The 17806-nt window shown below is 47.4% G+C and overlaps 5 protein-coding genes across 5 annotated transcripts; 3 read left to right on the forward strand and 2 right to left on the reverse strand.

The window, feature by feature from the left end:
• Nucleotides 1-714: 714 nt before the first annotated feature.
• Nucleotides 715-2288, forward strand: L3040_005069 (uncharacterized protein; the record flags this gene model as incomplete). The annotated part of the gene is made up of 4 exons (XM_066156440.1): nucleotides 715-846; nucleotides 980-1617; nucleotides 1729-2196; nucleotides 2273-2288. 4 exons carry the CDS (start codon nucleotides 715-717, stop codon nucleotides 2286-2288), a joined length of 1254 nt encoding a protein of 417 aa, XP_066011844.1.
• A 564-nt stretch (nucleotides 2289-2852) lies between these two features.
• Nucleotides 2853-6809, reverse strand: L3040_005070 (uncharacterized protein; the record flags this gene model as incomplete). Its single annotated transcript, XM_066156441.1, has 5 exons — nucleotides 2853-5012; nucleotides 5068-5102; nucleotides 5151-6162; nucleotides 6327-6356; nucleotides 6807-6809. The coding sequence occupies 5 exons, from the start codon at nucleotides 6807-6809 to the stop codon at nucleotides 2853-2855; spliced, it is 3240 nt and encodes a 1079-aa protein (XP_066011845.1).
• A 3799-nt stretch (nucleotides 6810-10608) lies between these two features.
• L3040_005071 (uncharacterized protein) lies at nucleotides 10609-11493 on the forward strand (the record flags this gene model as incomplete). Its single annotated transcript, XM_007292156.1, has 2 exons — nucleotides 10609-10660; nucleotides 10721-11493. The coding sequence occupies 2 exons, from the start codon at nucleotides 10609-10611 to the stop codon at nucleotides 11491-11493; spliced, it is 825 nt and encodes a 274-aa protein (XP_007292218.1).
• A 2226-nt stretch (nucleotides 11494-13719) lies between these two features.
• L3040_005072 (uncharacterized protein) lies at nucleotides 13720-14169 on the reverse strand (the record flags this gene model as incomplete). The annotated part of the gene is made up of 3 exons (XM_007292157.1): nucleotides 13720-13834; nucleotides 13884-13965; nucleotides 14019-14169. 3 exons carry the CDS (start codon nucleotides 14167-14169, stop codon nucleotides 13720-13722), a joined length of 348 nt encoding a protein of 115 aa, XP_007292219.1.
• Nucleotides 14170-16529: 2360 nt separating this feature from the next.
• L3040_005073 (uncharacterized protein) lies at nucleotides 16530-17806 on the forward strand (the record flags this gene model as incomplete). The annotated part of the gene is made up of 4 exons (XM_007292158.1): nucleotides 16530-16692; nucleotides 16746-16795; nucleotides 16848-17269; nucleotides 17329-17806. 4 exons carry the CDS (start codon nucleotides 16530-16532, stop codon nucleotides 17804-17806), a joined length of 1113 nt encoding a protein of 370 aa, XP_007292220.1.

Consider the following 17806-nt stretch of genomic DNA (forward strand, 5'->3'; position numbering starts at 1 on the left):
TTACTGATTGTATAGAGCTGGATCCCACTGGCCCAATGCGCCATGACATGGGCTCATCAGGTGTGACGAAACGAAGTCCGAGCCCTCCAGGCTCGTTAGAATATATGGAAACATATTTATATTTAATATTATCTTATGACACCTGATGAAACGCATCGTCTCTTATACATTGTTTATCATAGACGAGTGTCTAAATCAGAAATTTTTTTCACAGGTTTTGTTTGTAAAGTACTTTCTTGACACGGCAGACCGCCTTATCTCTCAATTCAATGTCAGCTCTGCACGTGAATATATATCTTCAGTCAGCGCTATGTACTACGTTCTTGCATTAGTTAAAACGTGTCAGCATTTCATAGAGAGCATACACTCTAGCAGGAATGCACACTTTATTGCATTGCTGAGATACCAAGTGTCTTAGTGGAGTAGGTACTCTGTGCTACGTATGAATGAGAATGCACGCTCTTGAACAATATCTTTCCGTATAGCTGGTACTTTCAATGAGACGCAGACGATCCACGTTGAGGCCGCAAGAACATGCTTAAGAAGGTTACTTCATGATAGGTGAAGTAAACAAAGGTCTATTAAAAGTGGACCTCACAAGAAAAGGGTTGCTTGCCGCGCCACGCTAAGTAGGCTGGGCTCGCATTACGGAATTGACAGCTTTCCCGCCGGGCATCAACACCAGATCCCCCACTATACCTTATACAATCTACAATGGCTTTCCTTCACCCCCGACGCGTTGCCCTTCTTCTCTGCTTAGCCATTGCCCTCGTCGGCGTCTATGCCGAGAAATATGCGGCGTCCGTGGCGTCGATGAGCATCCCCGAAATCGAGGACGCATTGCAGGCAAGCATCCCCCACTTCCTCCCGCGTCCTCCCCAGGTCTCCCTACAGGCAGCACGCAGATCATAGAATATATACAGCTAAGATACCTATAAAACCTCTATACTATTGCTAACACTATCTGTCTGCGGTGCAGGAATGCCCCCTGGTCCAAGACCTCAATGCCTACCAAGCCGCGACCTCCCCAGCAACGTCCTCCCTGACCTCCCGCATCTTCGCTGTGCTCTTCCCAGGCACGCCGGCCATCAATGCCCTGCTAGCTACACTGTACATCTCCGGGCCGCCAAATCTCCTGCTGGCGCTATGCCCGCCGGATATCGATCCCGGGGCGCTGTCCGCCATGGTCGCGTTCGCGGTGGGAGGCCTGCTCGGTGACACGCTGTTCCACCTGCTGCCGGAGATATTCCTCGGCGAGCACGAGGACGAACATGTGCGTTTCGTGCTGGTGGAGCCGAACCGAAATTTGTTGCTCGGAGTGGCTATCTTGGTTGGCTTCGTGACGTTCGTGGCGATGGACAAGAGCTTGAGGATTGCGACTGGGGGCCAGGGCGGGCACGATCACAATCATAGCCATAGCCACGGCCAGGGGACGGTGGAAGTAGCGAAGCCTGTTGCGGCGGCGAGTAGTGCCCTGGAGGACTCGCCGGCGAAGAGCTCGAGGTTGCGGAAGAAGGGCGGAAACGACAGCACGGAGCGAGAGCTTGTGAGGGAGGAGAAAGAGAAAGAGAAGGAGAAGAATGCCAGTGTCAAGCTGGCCGGCTATCTGAACTTGATGTACATCTTTCCTCCCTACGATTTTCCCCTCTCGTACCTCCGCTGTTTCTCTTTTCTCTCTTTATGTTCCACGGGGTCGCAATACCAACTTTTCTGATCTTGTGCCGCCAGCGCCGATTTCACACACAACATCACCGACGGTCTCGCCCTCTCCTCCTCCTTCTACGCCTCGCCCACCATCGGCGCTACCACCACCGTCGCTGTCTTCTTCCACGAGATCCCCCACGAGGTCGGCGACTTCGCCCTGCTCATCCAGTCCGGCTTCTCCAAGAAGCAGGCCATGGCCGCCCAGTTCGTTACCGCCCTCGGTGCCCTCCTTGGCACCCTCATTGGTATCTCCATCCAGGAATTAAGCGGCGGCAGTACCGACCAAGGGGTTAGCAGGTTCGACGGCCTGATGGGCACGAGTCTTACTTGGGGCGACATGTTATTGCCGTTTACGGCTGGCACGTTCCTGTATGTGGGGACCGTAGCTGTGATCCCGGAGCTGTTGGAGACGGGTAGCGAGAAGGGCGTAGAGCTCAGGAAGGCCATCACGCAGTTCGCGGCTTTGGCTACTGGTGCCGGCATCATGCTGTAGTAAGTTTCTTCCTTCTTTTCTTCTTCTACGGTATCCCAGGGTGCGCGTGGCTGATTTGACGGGTGCGTTGTCTAGTATCTCTTGGTCGTAGATCTTTTGTGGATAGGTGCGCGGATTGGGAGGTGAAGCAAATAGGCGAAAAAGTGCTAAATATCCTGTTCTGTGATGGAAAAGGTCATACTATAACAAAAAATGGAGGTTACCAAAACGCATAAATATAAACGGTAACGCTACCGATGTTATGTCTTCGGACCAGGGTCACCTAGTAATTTTTCTCGCAGCTAGCATAGATGGAAACCAACCAGCCCAGCTAACACAAGTTGTTCATGACCGAGTCGTACCCATCTCTCAACTCTATCCACATCATAGCAGTACCTCGCAGCATTATCCTCAACCTGCATCAGCCTAACTCTTGTTCTTCTTCATTGTTCTTTTCGTCTTCTCAACTAACCCAACTACCAGTCTATAATCCAGTCCAAACCAACCAACCAACCAACCCGTCCGTCTATCATGTGAGCTCCCTCCCCACGCCACAGTTCCCAGCGCAAAAGCACAGTCTCAAAAAAATCAGCAAGGCAAGGGCAAGCAGGCTTTAAAGGGCGTCGACATCATGCATGCGATGCGTGCACACTCAACCCTTCTTCTCCTTTTACCTTTATTTGCTTGCACCATGATCCTCGCGCTTGGATATCATCTCCTCGGGCTCCTCCTCCGTCTCTTCCGTCTCCGTCTCCTCCCCACTATCATAAGCGAAATTAAAGTCGTCGCCGTCGCCGAAATCAGCGTAGAAGGCTGCGTCGTCGTCGTCGAAATGGTCACTTGGAGCGGCTTGGGTGGAACCGCTGGGGAGGGGTGGAGGAGGGGAATCCCCTCTCGTTTCTTTGGGTTTGGAAGAGGAGGAGGAGGGAAATGCTGAGCCGCGGGCCGGTGGTTGAAGTTGGCTGGAGGAGAAGGAGGAGGAGGTGGTGTCGGATACGGCCTCGACTTCCTTGCCTTTGCCTCCTCTATCTCTCTCGCGGATGGGGAGGTTGATCTCTTGCGTCGGGGCTTGAGCCTGGGATTCCGGAGCATCGGAAAGTCGATCGTACGAAGCCTCAGAATCCTCTTCTGGCACGATGCGACGCCGATCTACGTGGTCCATACTGTACCCATCTTCGACACCGACGCTGGTGTGGATGATATCCGTCGATGACGCGACGCTGCTGCCATCCATGCTCTCCGCATCGGCGTCGTCGAAGCGGATCGCTGAATCGCTTGAGGAGGCGACGGTCGAGCCCGTGTGGTAGCTTGGTCCTGGACCGGCTGCGCCGCCGCGCTCTACGGGGGGGAGTTCCATCTCGTATACGCCACCGGAATCGTCGTCGAGGCCGCCAGCCCAGAGCGGGAGGTACTTGTACTCGTCGTCCGACAGGCACAGGAGAGTGTCGCAGATTGAAGGCCGCTCCATCTCATTGTACGAAAGCAGCTCTGAGCACAGCGCGTCGATGTGCCTCTCGATCTGCGCGAATATAGCCCTGAGAGAGAAGAAGGGGGAGTCGGTGCCAATGTCTTCGTCGAGCGGAACTCTTGGGCTCGGCTGGGGAGGGTCGCCCAGCGTGCCGAGCGACTGAAGGGATTCGCTAGGTATGTTGACCTCGTGGCCGTGGATACCGGTGGTCGACACAGGTCCCTCCACGGTACGCGTCTTTTGCGGACTGATGGACCCGGCAGCAGAGCCTGAAAAATGCACGTTCTTTTCCAAGCCGCTACCGCTGCCCTCTGCGATTTCCTCGTCGCGGAAAGCGAGTGCGCGCTGCCAGAACTTGAGCTTTTCTTCTTTGAGGGCGGTCTCCCGGTCTTTGGTGACTCCGTCGACCTCGGAATCGGAATATCCCTCGTTAGTGTCTGACCTAGGTGACTCGCAGGCTGCGCCAGGAAAGACGCCGTTATTGAAGTTTTCATGACGAAGGGACTTCAATATCAGCACGTTCAGACGATCAACAACGAGGTGGAGGTGGCTGATGGAGACGTTCGGGATATTGTGGGAATCGGCAGCAGCTTTCATTATGGTCTGTATCTCTAGGTGGTGGTGTTCGCTGTCAGCCGGTGGTGACATTCGAATCAGATTCGTGCGGCACGAAGGGTCATCCTGGTCCCAAGGCAAGACGCGCATAGAAGCCCAGAAGTACCTGGTCAAGACACGTTCCTCGTCGCTGAGGGAGTGGTAGATGTACTCCGAGGAGATGCCTTTGAGGATGATTTGCTTTTCTTGCCAGCGAAGCTCGTCCCAGCGTTTGCCTTGGGTCTCGTCGAGGGGCTTCAGTAAGCACCATAAGATTCTTCCCCTAACGTAAAGCTTGATATTCAACATGACCTCGTCGATGGCTGAGCGCTTTTCTTCCAGGACAAGGTCGTTGGAGCTGGCAGCTGCCTCAACGAACTCTTGGAAGCTACGAAGTTTACCAAACTCAACTTGATGCTGGAGCCAGACCAGCTCTGGGTCGTAGAGTTTTCTCACTTGCTCTTCAATTCTGGCGAAGAAGCTGCGACCAGCATGCTGAATAGAATTGAGAATGTCCTCGTCTATAGATTCCCGACGTCGTCCGAATCTGGTGGTGCCTTTGCCGTCAAGTTGGCCCGCCCCCTCGCCTGTACTCTTTGGTGGACCACAATCTGCTCCGAGTCGCAGAGCTTCCTCCGAGACGAGGATCGTGAACGCCCATCGTGTGATTGTGGGATTCTCGATCAACACACCGATGCGGAGACAGTCTTCCGGGAGGATATCGAAGATCTTATCGTTGGGGTCAGCTATCATCCAAGAAGTTATGAAATCGACCTAAAGACGAGTTAATACGAAAAACGTCCTCTTTGCCGGGTCCTTGCTTACTCACCACTGCATTGGGGCACTTGAAGTAGTTGGCAAGGACTGCAAGGGTCCAGACTTTCGGAGCCGAATCAAGTCTTGGGTCCTTACCTTCGATTACCTGAAGAAGACGCCTAATACCAGTTCGGTGGCGTATCGGACAGTAGTCGAGAACCACTTTCTCCCTTTCAGCATTCTCCGCCGTCTTTTTGTTGCCTCTTTGGCCATCTCTCAACTCGTTATACATCTTTCTGCTTTCCTCAAGTGTGGCCTCCAGAGAATAATCGGAATCATCCTCAAATCTCATTCGCAAGCCTTGTTGGGAGCTTACTGATGCAGTCCAAGGGGTATCATCATCTGATACAGAATCAGGCTCCTCATCCCAGGCCTGACCGGGATGAACCGTTGTCTCGTCAAGTCCACCCACCAATCCATGGGCAGCCTCACCCTCAGTGAATTCTGTCCTGTACCAGCTTCGAATGCCAAGGGAACAAGACAGGTTAGCAGTCAAGTTCAAGGCCTCGTCGCCCTCGTCGGGTGGCGTGAGATCCAGAATATACGTGATGCCCGCAGGGAGCTGGCCGACAAGCTTGTTGCGGCGCTTGAAGCGATGCTGCTGCCAGTCATCCTCCAAAAGTCTCTTGAATTCGGGAGAGGCCGCCTTGAGCTTCTCGCTGTGGACGCGGTGCTTCTCGCTCACCGCAGAGCCTGTTGAATCGTAGGCCGGGACATTGTTGGGGAAGCGCACAAACACCAAGGTATCGCCTTCGTTGAGCAGCGACTTTGCGTATTCTACCGCGAGTAGGTCCCGACGGGAGAAATTCTTAGGGGTAAGCTCTTCTCTGGGTGGCTTTTCGGAGGAGGTTGCAGCTTTTGTCGGCCTTTTCATTGCTGGATCTACGTGGCTATCGGATGGTACGGCGAGGGTAGAGAATTGGGCGTTTTCTGATGGGATGTCTGAAGCTCTCTGGGTACTTCCTGCAAGAAGGGCGTTCATATCTTCTGCAACATCGGCCGTAAAGATCCGTGAAGGCTGATGTGGAGTAGTGGGAATAGGGCCATTGGCGGTTCGAGCGAGGTCTGCGAGATCGCTGAGGATATTCTGTCGTTCTGGATCCATGGCCTGGGTAGTTATTAGCATTGCAAGACAAAGATGGACGGAGATCAAATGCAGGAAGTATAAGCAGATAGAACATAGGAGGTATAGGCAAAAAGACCATAGGTTGCATAAAAAGAGAGGACGCTGGCTGTGATTTTTAGAGCAGCAAGGAAAGACCGAGGACGTACCAAGTTTGCCGTAGTGGAGAAGCTCTCTGGCTTTCGAGATGTTATGTTTCTTTGGCCCTACGAAGAATCCCAGCTCGTATCTGTCGCTCAGTTCTGTGCTGTACAGTGGATGGCCAGCTGCTGAAGGAGATCGAATCGAATCGACGCGACGCTTCTGGCGAGGTCAATCTCCCGCTGCCTAGCCCTTTCTCGCCAGTAGCAAATCTCAAGTGTGTGAACTACTGTACTGTGTTGTGGTATGTTGTGTTGTGTTGTGTGTGGGTATATTGCCGGCTTCTCGTCACAAACATGCGTTGACAAGTATCATAATAACATCCACGGAGGACCGAACAAAGTGAACAGTCTCGTCTCACTCTTGTCTCGCTCTGAAAGATACATAGGAGTAACAAAGCTGCCTTTCTAATGTTCAGAGGACAAATAAATGTATCGATCAGTTGTAAGGAATAGAGCTTTAGATCGATTTTCTCACCTTCCGAATACCATAGATATTCTCAGAAGGGCACAAGGCTGACGATGTTTGGATTTAGGCACCCGCCCGGCAGAACAAGACTAGCGCTGCAGCAGTAGCGTCAAGTAGAGACGGGAAGGAACACCAAACGGAAAGGTGATTCGATATAAACATAATGGAGATGATAGAAATGAGATGATAGAATTAAGAGCGAGGAGGAATAAATCAATGATTCCATTTTTGAAGAAGAAAAAACCTTTGAAATAGAAATGTAAATAAGGATGTAAACTTAATAGGGAATAGATACATACGACTCAACAACATAGGGAATTGAAATTGGGATAAGATATATAGACTGCTCGCTCAAGGTCACAGTACTTTCTTTGCATTTGCCACTCACTGGTTTGGCGGGTTGGTGCTGTGGTCACCAGATGTGGCTTGTCTCGGTGGTATTGGAGCAAACTTTGTATTATTGCTGATTGATTACAAATTGGTCAAATGCCATGTATGCTTGGTCGGACGCAAACGTATAGGAAACATATAGGAAACCTGGAGGTAGGTTGTGAAGAATTTGGAACTTGAATTTAAAGCCTCGGGCTATACACATATACCGATAGCCGATAACCTTATTTCAATACATCCTGTCTCTCCTTTTCTCGATCTTTTGGAGCTGCTTACACCCTTCGGATAAAATTTGCAGAGCTTATCGTTACGCCTGAAGACCGAAGAGGTACGTAAGGTACCTATAAGACAAGTTTCGGAGCCGAGTTACCACTCATGATTTTTTTTAAATCGCGGACAAACTCCTTCTGGCCGCAGCCCTGGCCTTTTCCAAGGGAACTGTGGAGTTTGTCCGCAGTAATAGAAAAATCGTGAGTAACTTAACATGCATAAGTAGGTACTGAGTTAACCCTATAATTATCTAATTGAGTGAACTTCAGAATAGAAGTTTCAGAAGGCAGATACTACGTCGCAGGCGTAATTGTTACACTCTTGAGGGTAAGGTAACCAGGGAATTTAAAATGGAAATCCAAACTTTTAAGGCACCCTCAAGGATGTAACAATCACGCCTGTACCGTGGTAGGTTGCTCATTAATCTTGGCCGAATTCGGTATAGAAAGCTTGGCCTCCTGAAAAGTGGAAAACGTTTTGCTAAAGAAGGAGAAAAAATGGAGAATATTTTCGTTGCAACCAATAGATATCTCTACGAAAGCAGCGCCGACGATGATAATTATAATATGATACAACCAATACAGCATTGAATAGAGTGCGGGCAATAGCTACATTCAGCGAATTAATAAGGTTCATAAGTTCTCTGTACACTTCTATACTGGACGGACGCATATTGGCAGGACAGTGATCGTTATCTTTTAAAACCGTCCACGTTACTAAATTCTTGGCTGTGGCACTGACTCTTTATTTAGGATAACTGAATGAGTGAACTCGGCTCTGAAACTTGTCTACGAAGTGCCTACGGACTTAGTCTTCTTAAGATGAATCTAGTTTATTTATTTGAAGATGGTTTGCATCAACCAAGCCAAAAAGTATTTGAAAATTTATCCACTCCAGCTTCAGCCCTATTGTTGTTATTATTGTGTTTATTAACGTCGGGCGGATAGCAGGCGAAGCCTGCCGCCTTGGGACCTCCCATAAGGTACGGCGACGTGCTAAGCTAAGGAATTACATGCAAGACGGCTTTAAAAAGCAATTCAAAGTGTCGCAGCGAAAGCTATTATCGTCTGCGCTTTTTTTTATAGATAAGATGGATTATAGTAAGAGGAAGACTATAAAGAAAGTTAAACAAGTACAAACTGTTATAGCTGGCTTATAGCGTAGCTATGCGAGTCGCAAAGCGATTAACATCAAAGCCGTATCTTACTTCGTTATGTATTTAGCAAGCTTTTACAGTCTCTATAAAGCGGAGCGTACTTCGTCCTGTTTATGAAAGCAGTATCAGTTAGTTAAAAGAGTACTCTTATCGAGTGCAATGCTTGATGTAGAACTCCGTAGTGGTGAAGAAGGCTTGAAAGTTGGCCGGTTTGCTTAAAATAGCTTTAAAAAAATCGTAGGCTTTCGGGATCGTGCTTAATAGGATCCGTGATCAAGTTTCTTTTGGCCAGGAGAAGAAGCGCCGTCGTGTAAAGCGACAGAAGGCGAGGTGCAGAAGGGACTTGCGTTTGCGCTTCAGCCCTATTGCTACTAGCTATAGTATAATATGATATGAGTATAAATCTCTTTCTCCTCCCGCAGGCTACCGTCAATCAATCAAAACGTTCATCAGCTTTTTCGGTTTTCAGATTATCAAACTCTAAAATCAGAATACTATACATCCAACAATCCTTTATATCTTCAAAATGGTTTCTAATATCTATCATGTTGGTATCACAGGTATGATGATGCAAGGTTGAATACGTATTCAAGGTGTGAGTGTGTTCAGTTGGTATTGCATGTCTATCTAAGTACGTAAGGTAGTAGTAGCCTCTTATAGCTACCGATGCAAACGGAAGGTACAAACAGATTCCCACGTGACTTGACCTGTTTGACTAAGTTGACTCAGCTGAATGACTTGACCTGGTCCTGTTTGACTGAGTTGACTCAACTGATCAAGGTCTCAGTTCCAACATATCAAATCTTTGCTTACCGTGCTTTTGTAAGTAGCTTAATAGTCAGTGCACTGACTTTGTAACCTGCGGGCTCTTGGTCACAGTCAAGGCAAGCAAGTGTCTTGGGTTAAGCAAGTGTCCTATTTTAATTAATTCAACTTGTATCAGAAATAAGTTGGCAATAAATAAAGCTATGATATTTAAATTTATTACTTTAAAAGAGCTCGATTCCGCCGATTAATGCATTCAATTTTTATTAATATAGCTATTTTTGTTATTAAGTTATTTAAGTTGCAAATCGTAAAAAAAAAAAAAAATGATGATTTTAGTTCTTCATCGAAAAGAATCGAAAATCGCGATTTATATTAGGAATAAGTCAGTAACGAAAAAAGTTATAATAATAAAAATTAGATATACGAATCGACATAAGTGAATTATATTTTAATTATACAAAATATTATATATTTTTATTATTAAAATAAGTATAATAATACCTATTACGCAAATATTAGAATCGTAGAAGCGAAAAAAGCTCGAATAATTTAGCGAAAATTCAAGAACATCAACTTTTCGATTATTTTTATAACTCAAATAAAATAATCATTATAAAAGCTATAATAATAAAAATAAATTGCGCGAGTCCGCTTGACTAAAAGTTTTTTAAATATCAAATTTTTATGTTAAAATTCGATATATAAAATACGATTAATATCTATTGATTATTAAGTTGTTAATAAAAAGATTTCATACTTGGCTAGAATCTTAAAGATCTCGATTACGCAGATCCATGCATTTAGTGAATATTATAGTATTATTCATTGCTAAGTTATTTCTAATACAAGTTGAAATAATTGAAATGGGACACTTGCTTGACTTAAGACACTTGCTTGCCTTGACTATGACCGAGAGCCCGCAAATTACAAAGTCAATGCACTGACTATTATCTACGTAGTATGTCTTGGGAACAAATACTGGTTGTTATCGATCTGAAACTTTATCTATTTCTTAAGTCCGCAAACCCTTGTACCCCGCGGCTGCCTGCTTGCCCCGCTGCAGCTACAGCCTCGTATACAGCTCGACAACTCTGCTCCCTTCGCTTCTTTCTTCCAATATCAACAATAACAATAGTACTACCGTATAAAGTACATACCGACCAAAAACTGCCAATCTTAGCATAAACACCCATCTCCAACCCGCAGCTCGATAACATCATCACTAAACAGCCGCTAAAATGCCTATTCCAGCCGTCTATGTAAACGGCAAGAAGACTTTCACAGTCCTCGGTACTTACCTACCTCTTCCCCCTTTCAACCCCCTTAAAACCTCTCTGATACATACCGTAGAAAATAACCCCGAAGTAATGAACGCCCTCGCCCTCTCGCTGGGGCTCTCCCCAACCCTCCAATTCCACGACGTCTACTCTCTAACGGAACCCTCACTCCTCTCCCTGATCCCCCGCCCCGTCCACGCCCTCCTCGTCATCATCCCCCTCACCTCAGCCTGGCACGCCGACCGCACCATCGAAGACGCCTCGCACACCGCCGAGCACCCGCACACCTGCAAGGGCGCCGATGACCAAGAGCCCATCGTCTGGTTCAAGCAGACCATCGGCCACGCCTGCGGCAGCATCGGCCTCCTGCACTGTCTCCTCAATGGCGCCGCCCGGCACCACCTCGCCCCCGACTCTACCGCCGCCAGGATTCGCGCCACGGCCCTGCCGCTGGGCATGCGCGACCGCGCGCAGATGCTCTACGAGGACCAGGCTTTCGAGGACGCGCACTGTGCTGTTGCGGAGCTGGGCGATACCGTCGCACCGTCGGCCGAGGAGGGGGACCGGCTCGGACAGCACTTTGTGGCGTTTGTGAAGGCGGGCGGGCGGCTGTGGGAGTTGGAGGGAAGCAGGATGGGGCCGCTGGATCGGGGTCCGTTGGCTGAGGACGAGGATGTGTTGAGTCAGCGGGGGATCGCGTTGGGACTGGGTAGGGTCATTGAGTTGGAGAAGAGGGATGCCGAGAGTAAAGGGTTGGAGGGGGGTGATTTGAGGTTTAGCTGCATTGCGCTTGCTGGAGGGGGGGATAGAGACGTTTTGGATGCAGGAGGGGGAATCGTGGGTTAGATTCTTTGGACGGGCGAAGTATGCCGTTTTGGGCTGGGACTTGGGGAGCATGGCTGGAGTTCTCTGACTTTTGGGATATGGACTTTAAATAGGCATGTATTTGCTTTGCTGCCTACTTATGAAGACAACGACGCTCGATGAATCTAAGGCATTCTTAAACAAACATCCATTAGTGTCTGAAAAGAAAAACTCCTTGACTCAGTTTGAAGATAATCAATATATATATATCACATCTTATCAAATATAAAAAATGCATACGACGTATATATCACGTCAATCTATCCATCTACGTTCATTGTTTAAGAGTAAAACGGAAATCAAATGATACGAAAAAGAAAATACCTTATCTAATCATTCCTCCCTGGCTTGATAGTCAGAATATATAAAACGCCCTTCTTTACGCGCATATAGAATCAGAGAGAGATCTTTCAACCCCCTGGGGACGAATCTAAATAAAACGACAATCTTACAAAAAAGAATATCGAACAGAACTCCTCGGACCAGAAATTTCTCGATTGGTTGATCGGATACCAGTAATGATATAGTTTACGGAAATTAATGCTAGCAGGAATTGCAAGCTGGTAGATAATATTTAGCGCTCAAGGTCGTGGCTTTTTCTTTTTCTTCTTGCTTTTTGCTTTTCGTCTTCGTTTTTTGCTGGCGGCTTTTTTTGCGGGGGAGGAGGAGGTTGGATGGGTTAGAATAAGTCATTTAGTATGCAAATTGGATTTCTAATTTTTTTTAAATTTTTTTTTTAAAAAATTCCACATCGCGTTAGAGGTTGGGAGATTAAAGAGGGAGTTGGTGTCCGTGGCGCTAGTGACGGGCACGCCACGCTGATTTTTGGAGAGATGTTGGTATATTCATATCGACCTAAGTTAGTTACCGGTAGTACCGGTAGTTGTTGGGGGATGATGTGGCCAACTCCACCCGTGAACCATGGTACATTCGTTACTTAGCGTGCCTCGCTTAGTGAGTCGCGCGGTTAGGGAGCCCCCAGCTTGACTGTAAAAGCTACCGGTACTATTTAGCTAGTGCACGTGACTCCTTCTAATCGAATAGAAGGAGTCAGCTCTCCTGAACTTTGGGGAGCATACAGAATTCAGATACTTCTCAAACCGAGTGTTTTGCAATTGCAAGTCCTTTGACGATGTCACGAATATTTACGATAGATCGCTACTGGCGATCCAACAAGAGAGGAGGAGATGAAGACGGGAACGGGATGAAAAGTAAAGATATGGAGCAATGGCTAGGAAGAGGGGAATTGATAAAGTATAGAATTGTTCTATTGACTTTGGGGTCACTTAGGACTTGGGGATTCAGGGGCTTTTACCGCATATGGAAATAAATCCGTCCAAACTTTTGCTCTAGTCGTCGGCTGGTAGACTGAAACGATGAAAGGAGGCCCACCTAAGCGAGTCGACGATTACTTTAATGCACCTTACAGGGGGAACGCAGTCCATCTGTGGCCGATATTAAATGCCAATCCCAAAATGGAAGTTTGGAGAAACGTGAATGGGATTGGTCTCGGCAGCTTTGTTGCAAGTCCTCGCCGAAATAAACCACAGTCAGCGTCGAACCGGCTATATAATGTGGAAATAAGAATTTAATTCCTTTTAACTCCCCCCTCTCTCTCTCCTTCAGAATGCGAGCGACCAAATAATGTTATTCAATCCGACTCCGAGTATTTTCTAGATGATGAGAGTCGTTTATGCATTGAACTTAAGCAGGATCTTAGACATTGGCGAGACGTCTGCAGCGAGAGAGCACCTGGCTCCGTGTGTGGCCAGGCCGAAAAAGGATTGTCTTCGACGGGCTCAGTACATTATGCACACAGAGCACGAATGCCGGAGCTTCTCGCCACTGCGATATTTGATATGGCAGATTCGAACTTGTAAAGTGGAATGAGGATTGACCGTGTAAGCTCGAAGGGAGAAGAAAGCAGAGGGTGGCCAGCAGAGATTCGGAGACCCAAGGTGCGCATTCAATAAGCGTACCGGTTGGATTGGCTTTTGGCCCGATCGGTCGGTCAGGGACAGAGGGCATGATGAAATGACAAGGTGTTTATTAAATTTGGAGCATTCTCTATTGAACAGAATCCTTAATTTCTAATTATCTTGCCTGCAACATAATCTGAACAAATATAATTAAAAAATCGAATCCCCCAGAATTCTGTGTACAAATCCATTAAGTGGTTTGGCCAAAGCTGTACCTATAAGCAGCTCCCTATTTGCACATGATCGAATTGATGGCATCATCGTACCGAGCGATCTCGGGTTTGTTTGAAAACTGTCGCGAAAAGCCGTTGTACGAAAAAGCCTTAGAAAAGCAATTCCCATCCCTATTTTAGTCAGCTGCCAGAGCTTCAATCAGAAAACATGAGTACTCACGTGAAGAAGATACAGTCTCTGCCATTAGTGTTAAAAGAGGAAATGCTACCATCCAGGCCTTTCCGACTAAGATCACTAGTGACTTTAAATTTGTAAGCTTCGGCTCGAATAGGGTCTTGAAAATTAGGAACCTACTGCAATAAGTTGGCTTGTATTCGACGTCGTAGCACCCGTTAAAATTATTATCGCGGCAAAGCTTGATAACCTCTGTTGTTGTTGTAGCGGCAGGAGCTGCTGAAATAGCAGAGGCAAGCATGGCGGCGACGATAGTGCTGGTGAACATCATTTTGACAGGTTTACAAATAAGGGGGGAAGTGTTCGAAGATGGATAGAAGGTTAATGAAAGTTGACAGCTCTCGATTAAAAAAACAATCGTTCGCTAATAAGTAGTGAATTGCAATGAAGTGGTGGATTGATTCTATCGTCTTTCGAGAGGAATCTGGAGAGATACAAATACTCTTCTCTAAGTTTCCAGAAACTGTAGACTTTAAGCTGCCTTTCCGTGAATATGTATTGGAGATCTAGAAAAGAAAAAAATTGATTAAACAAGTCTAAATGCACGGTTAACAGCTTATTGAGTTATCTTGTAACTGATAGGGAGGCTGATAGTTTTTTATGCCTCGAATATAGTAGTAGAGCACATTCTCGCAAGCCGATCATTTCTTATGCCTCGAACAAAGTGGATGTGTTTTTTGCAAACCTCACCCCACCCAAATAATGGGCCACCTACCCAAATCTACCCGCCGCTCTATATCGCCCATGGTAGGGATCTAAACCAAATCAATATTAGTACTCGATCTGAACGTAGATACAGATCTAATTCCCATATCGATTAAGCAAGGCGACGTAATACGTTTTGAAGGCCTTTAAAGACGCGGTGCTTGATTAATCATTCTACTTACGAGCAATGCGAGCACGTGTCTTGATAACGAAAGGAGTCGTACAAGATACGAATATACTTTTTCAACGATTCGTGCAAGTGGCGCGCTCGTTGCAACTATGATTCTACAACCGAAGAGGCGATGGTGTCGGTATGTTAAGGGGAAACATACGTGCATCGATAATAAGCCGCCCGCTCAATCAACGTACTACATCTATTTTTTTCTACCTCTTTCATTTTAAATTGCTATTGTGAATAGCTTCACCGTTATAATTTTCTCCTAACAATGTACGCGGCATCACTGAAAATCTTCTTATATACTTGTGTACGGAGCGGCGAGTAGGTATAGTAAGGTTTGGGTGGGATAAAGCATAATACAAAAAACAAATCCACTATTTCAAACCGAGTGCCGCTTACCGCTACGAATTTTTTCTGTCATTGCGTATATAAAAGAGTCAAATGACAATAACAATAGTCCTAAAGCATTTATGTTTCATAATATCTCCCCCAACGCTGGTTGGAAACTTTTCCCTTCGGAGGCTTCTTACTGACCCGGATACGGTCTAATATTACTCCGATCACGTGTCTCATGAATAATTAATCATGAGTAAAACCACTCGATTCAATTTATAACGAAAACAGCCGCCATGAATTAAGTAACCCATACCTAGCTGCAATCTCTTGTCCATAGTAATTACGGAATATCGACTTGTTGCGCCTATGTTTCACTCCTGCCATTTAGCGTCTTAGCCTTTGAGGGTAAAGCCTCGTAGTATATACGGAGTACAGATAAAGGCTAAGTAAGTGTCTGTACTACGTACTATTTGTATTTGTACATACTCCGTAATTACTGGACCAGTCTATCCAAAACGCCGTAAGCGTGGCCGAAATGCTTAGCAATTGGCTGGGCACACAAGTCTCTCGCGGCTTGCTTATTCCTCTCGTCCGAACGAATACCTAGGTACCTATAGGCAATACGGAATCCGTTGTCGCTCGCTTGTACGGACAGTTAATTGTAGAAGTAGAAGCATATTGTATACGCAACTAACTACCTACGTAGTATGTCTAGCTGCATTTCAAACGACTCCGTAGAGGTTTGAGGGGGAGAGGAATCTCCGTCCCTTTCCTTCAACAGGACCACGAATACGGTACGATCAAGCCAGGATGATAAGTTTGCCCAGCCTTGACGTCTGAAACTGGCGGCGTAGTAGCCAAGTCATTTCACCAAACGGAGAATTCGACTTCAGAGTCCAGCTTCGGACTTCGGAACTGTCGGCCTCATAGTCCAAACACACATAGTTTAAACACATCCCAAGTACGAAGTAGTACTACTTACAATTACCGGGAGTACCGGGAGTACCAGGTTGCCAGTTCCTGATCCCGGCTCGAGGTCCATCTCCTCTGTACTGTAAACAAGCGACCAGCCCTGCATAGATGCATCTCCTCCCTAACTATGCGTCTGCGCCCTGGCTCATCTGGTCTCAATTGTTGCAAAGCCTATTTAGATGAGATCCCGACAGATGAAGCACCGGGCGCAAACCTTATACGCCGCGAGCTGTCAATTAGACTTTCTCTAGAAATGAATACCGGGTCTGGCGACTTTTGCGAGGAGATCAGCTCCGGCCGTGGTGTTAAAGCGTCGTACATATATGTCCCGACTCTCACCAAACATTGCAGCAGACACTCCTTCATCAACACCTTATTGCCTCTCTTCTTTCTTCTTCATTTTCCAGGTCCTTACTCTCTTTAACAAACATTCTTTCACCATGGGTTTGACACTCATTTACACTTCCTTGCTCGCGCTGGCTTCGAACGCTGTTGCTCAAAAATGCCCCATCGTTTTCGATGGGCGAGTCCCGGATGGAACCACGCCATCTCTGTTTGATACTGAAGCAAGTCCATTTAACACTGAGTACGTTAAGGGCAAAGGTAGGTCGATCTAATAGCTCGTTCTCTATCGCCTGTCAATTAACCATGAGCAGAAGTCGCCTTCTCTGAACTCATCAAGATCCCTGATGTGCCTACTTCTCTGGTAAGTTCAATCAACCTTGGAATACCAGAATCTCGCACCAACGTTACCCTAGTTTGATGCTCCCGAAAAATCCGAGGCCATCGAGGTGACGATCTCCGACCTCTCCATCTTCGCACCCTCTCCCGACAACGTCCAAGTCGGATTCCGTCGGGCCGAGCTCCAGGTCGACGGCAACAACGGAACCGACAGCTCCACAATCGGCGTCAAGACTCTCCATTTCTCTGTCCGAAAGGACCCTGCCCGCCCGTTCAACAATTCCCACGAGTACCAGCTGGTGTGGCTTGAGGACAACAGCTACAGCACCAACCAGATTGTGCTGAAGACAGGGTACATTTGGCCCCCAACAGGCTTAGACCCGGACACCTTGGTCCTGTTTGGCAATGTCAACTCCAAGCCGGTCCCCCAACTGTTCAACACGAGCTTCACCGAGGATGTGTGGCACAACTTCGGAGTCACTATGGACTTCACTGCTTCGTAAGCCTTCCCTCCCCTTGATTCCTTCTCGAGGACGCCCAGTGCTGACCATGAAACAGGACTACCACCGTGTACTACTCCACCGACTCTGACCCTCTCGCCCTTGTCAATGGCCCGGTCGCCAACGACGTGAGCGGACAAGGCCAATTCCACTTCGGCCCCTTGAAGAAGCCCACCGGCGAGGGTATCAAGGATGTCACCAAGGAAGGTTACCAATCGCCCGGCATTGACGAGGGTGTTATCTTCGGCGCTATCTTCATGGAGGACAGTGAAGGAGATTGCGTGTCTTTGAGCCCAGATGGTTCTAGCACACAGAGCTACAACGCTGTCCCTGCTCCTACCGAAGAGAAGAGCTACCAACCTACTACTCCGCCTACTAAAGAGAAGACCGAAGAGAAGACCGGAGAGAAGACCGGAGGGAAGACCGGAGGAGAGACCGGAGAGAAGACCGGAGAGAAATACAAACAGAAGAGCGAAAAGAAATACGAAGAGAAGAGCGAAGAGAAGGGCGAAAAGAAGACCGAATGCGACTCGTGA

Source organism: Drepanopeziza brunnea, assembly GCF_022702325.1.
Source record: "Drepanopeziza brunnea f. sp. 'multigermtubi' strain 214-2 chromosome Unknown ctg7, whole genome shotgun sequence".
Lineage (NCBI taxonomy): Eukaryota > Fungi > Ascomycota > Leotiomycetes > Helotiales > Drepanopezizaceae > Drepanopeziza > Drepanopeziza brunnea.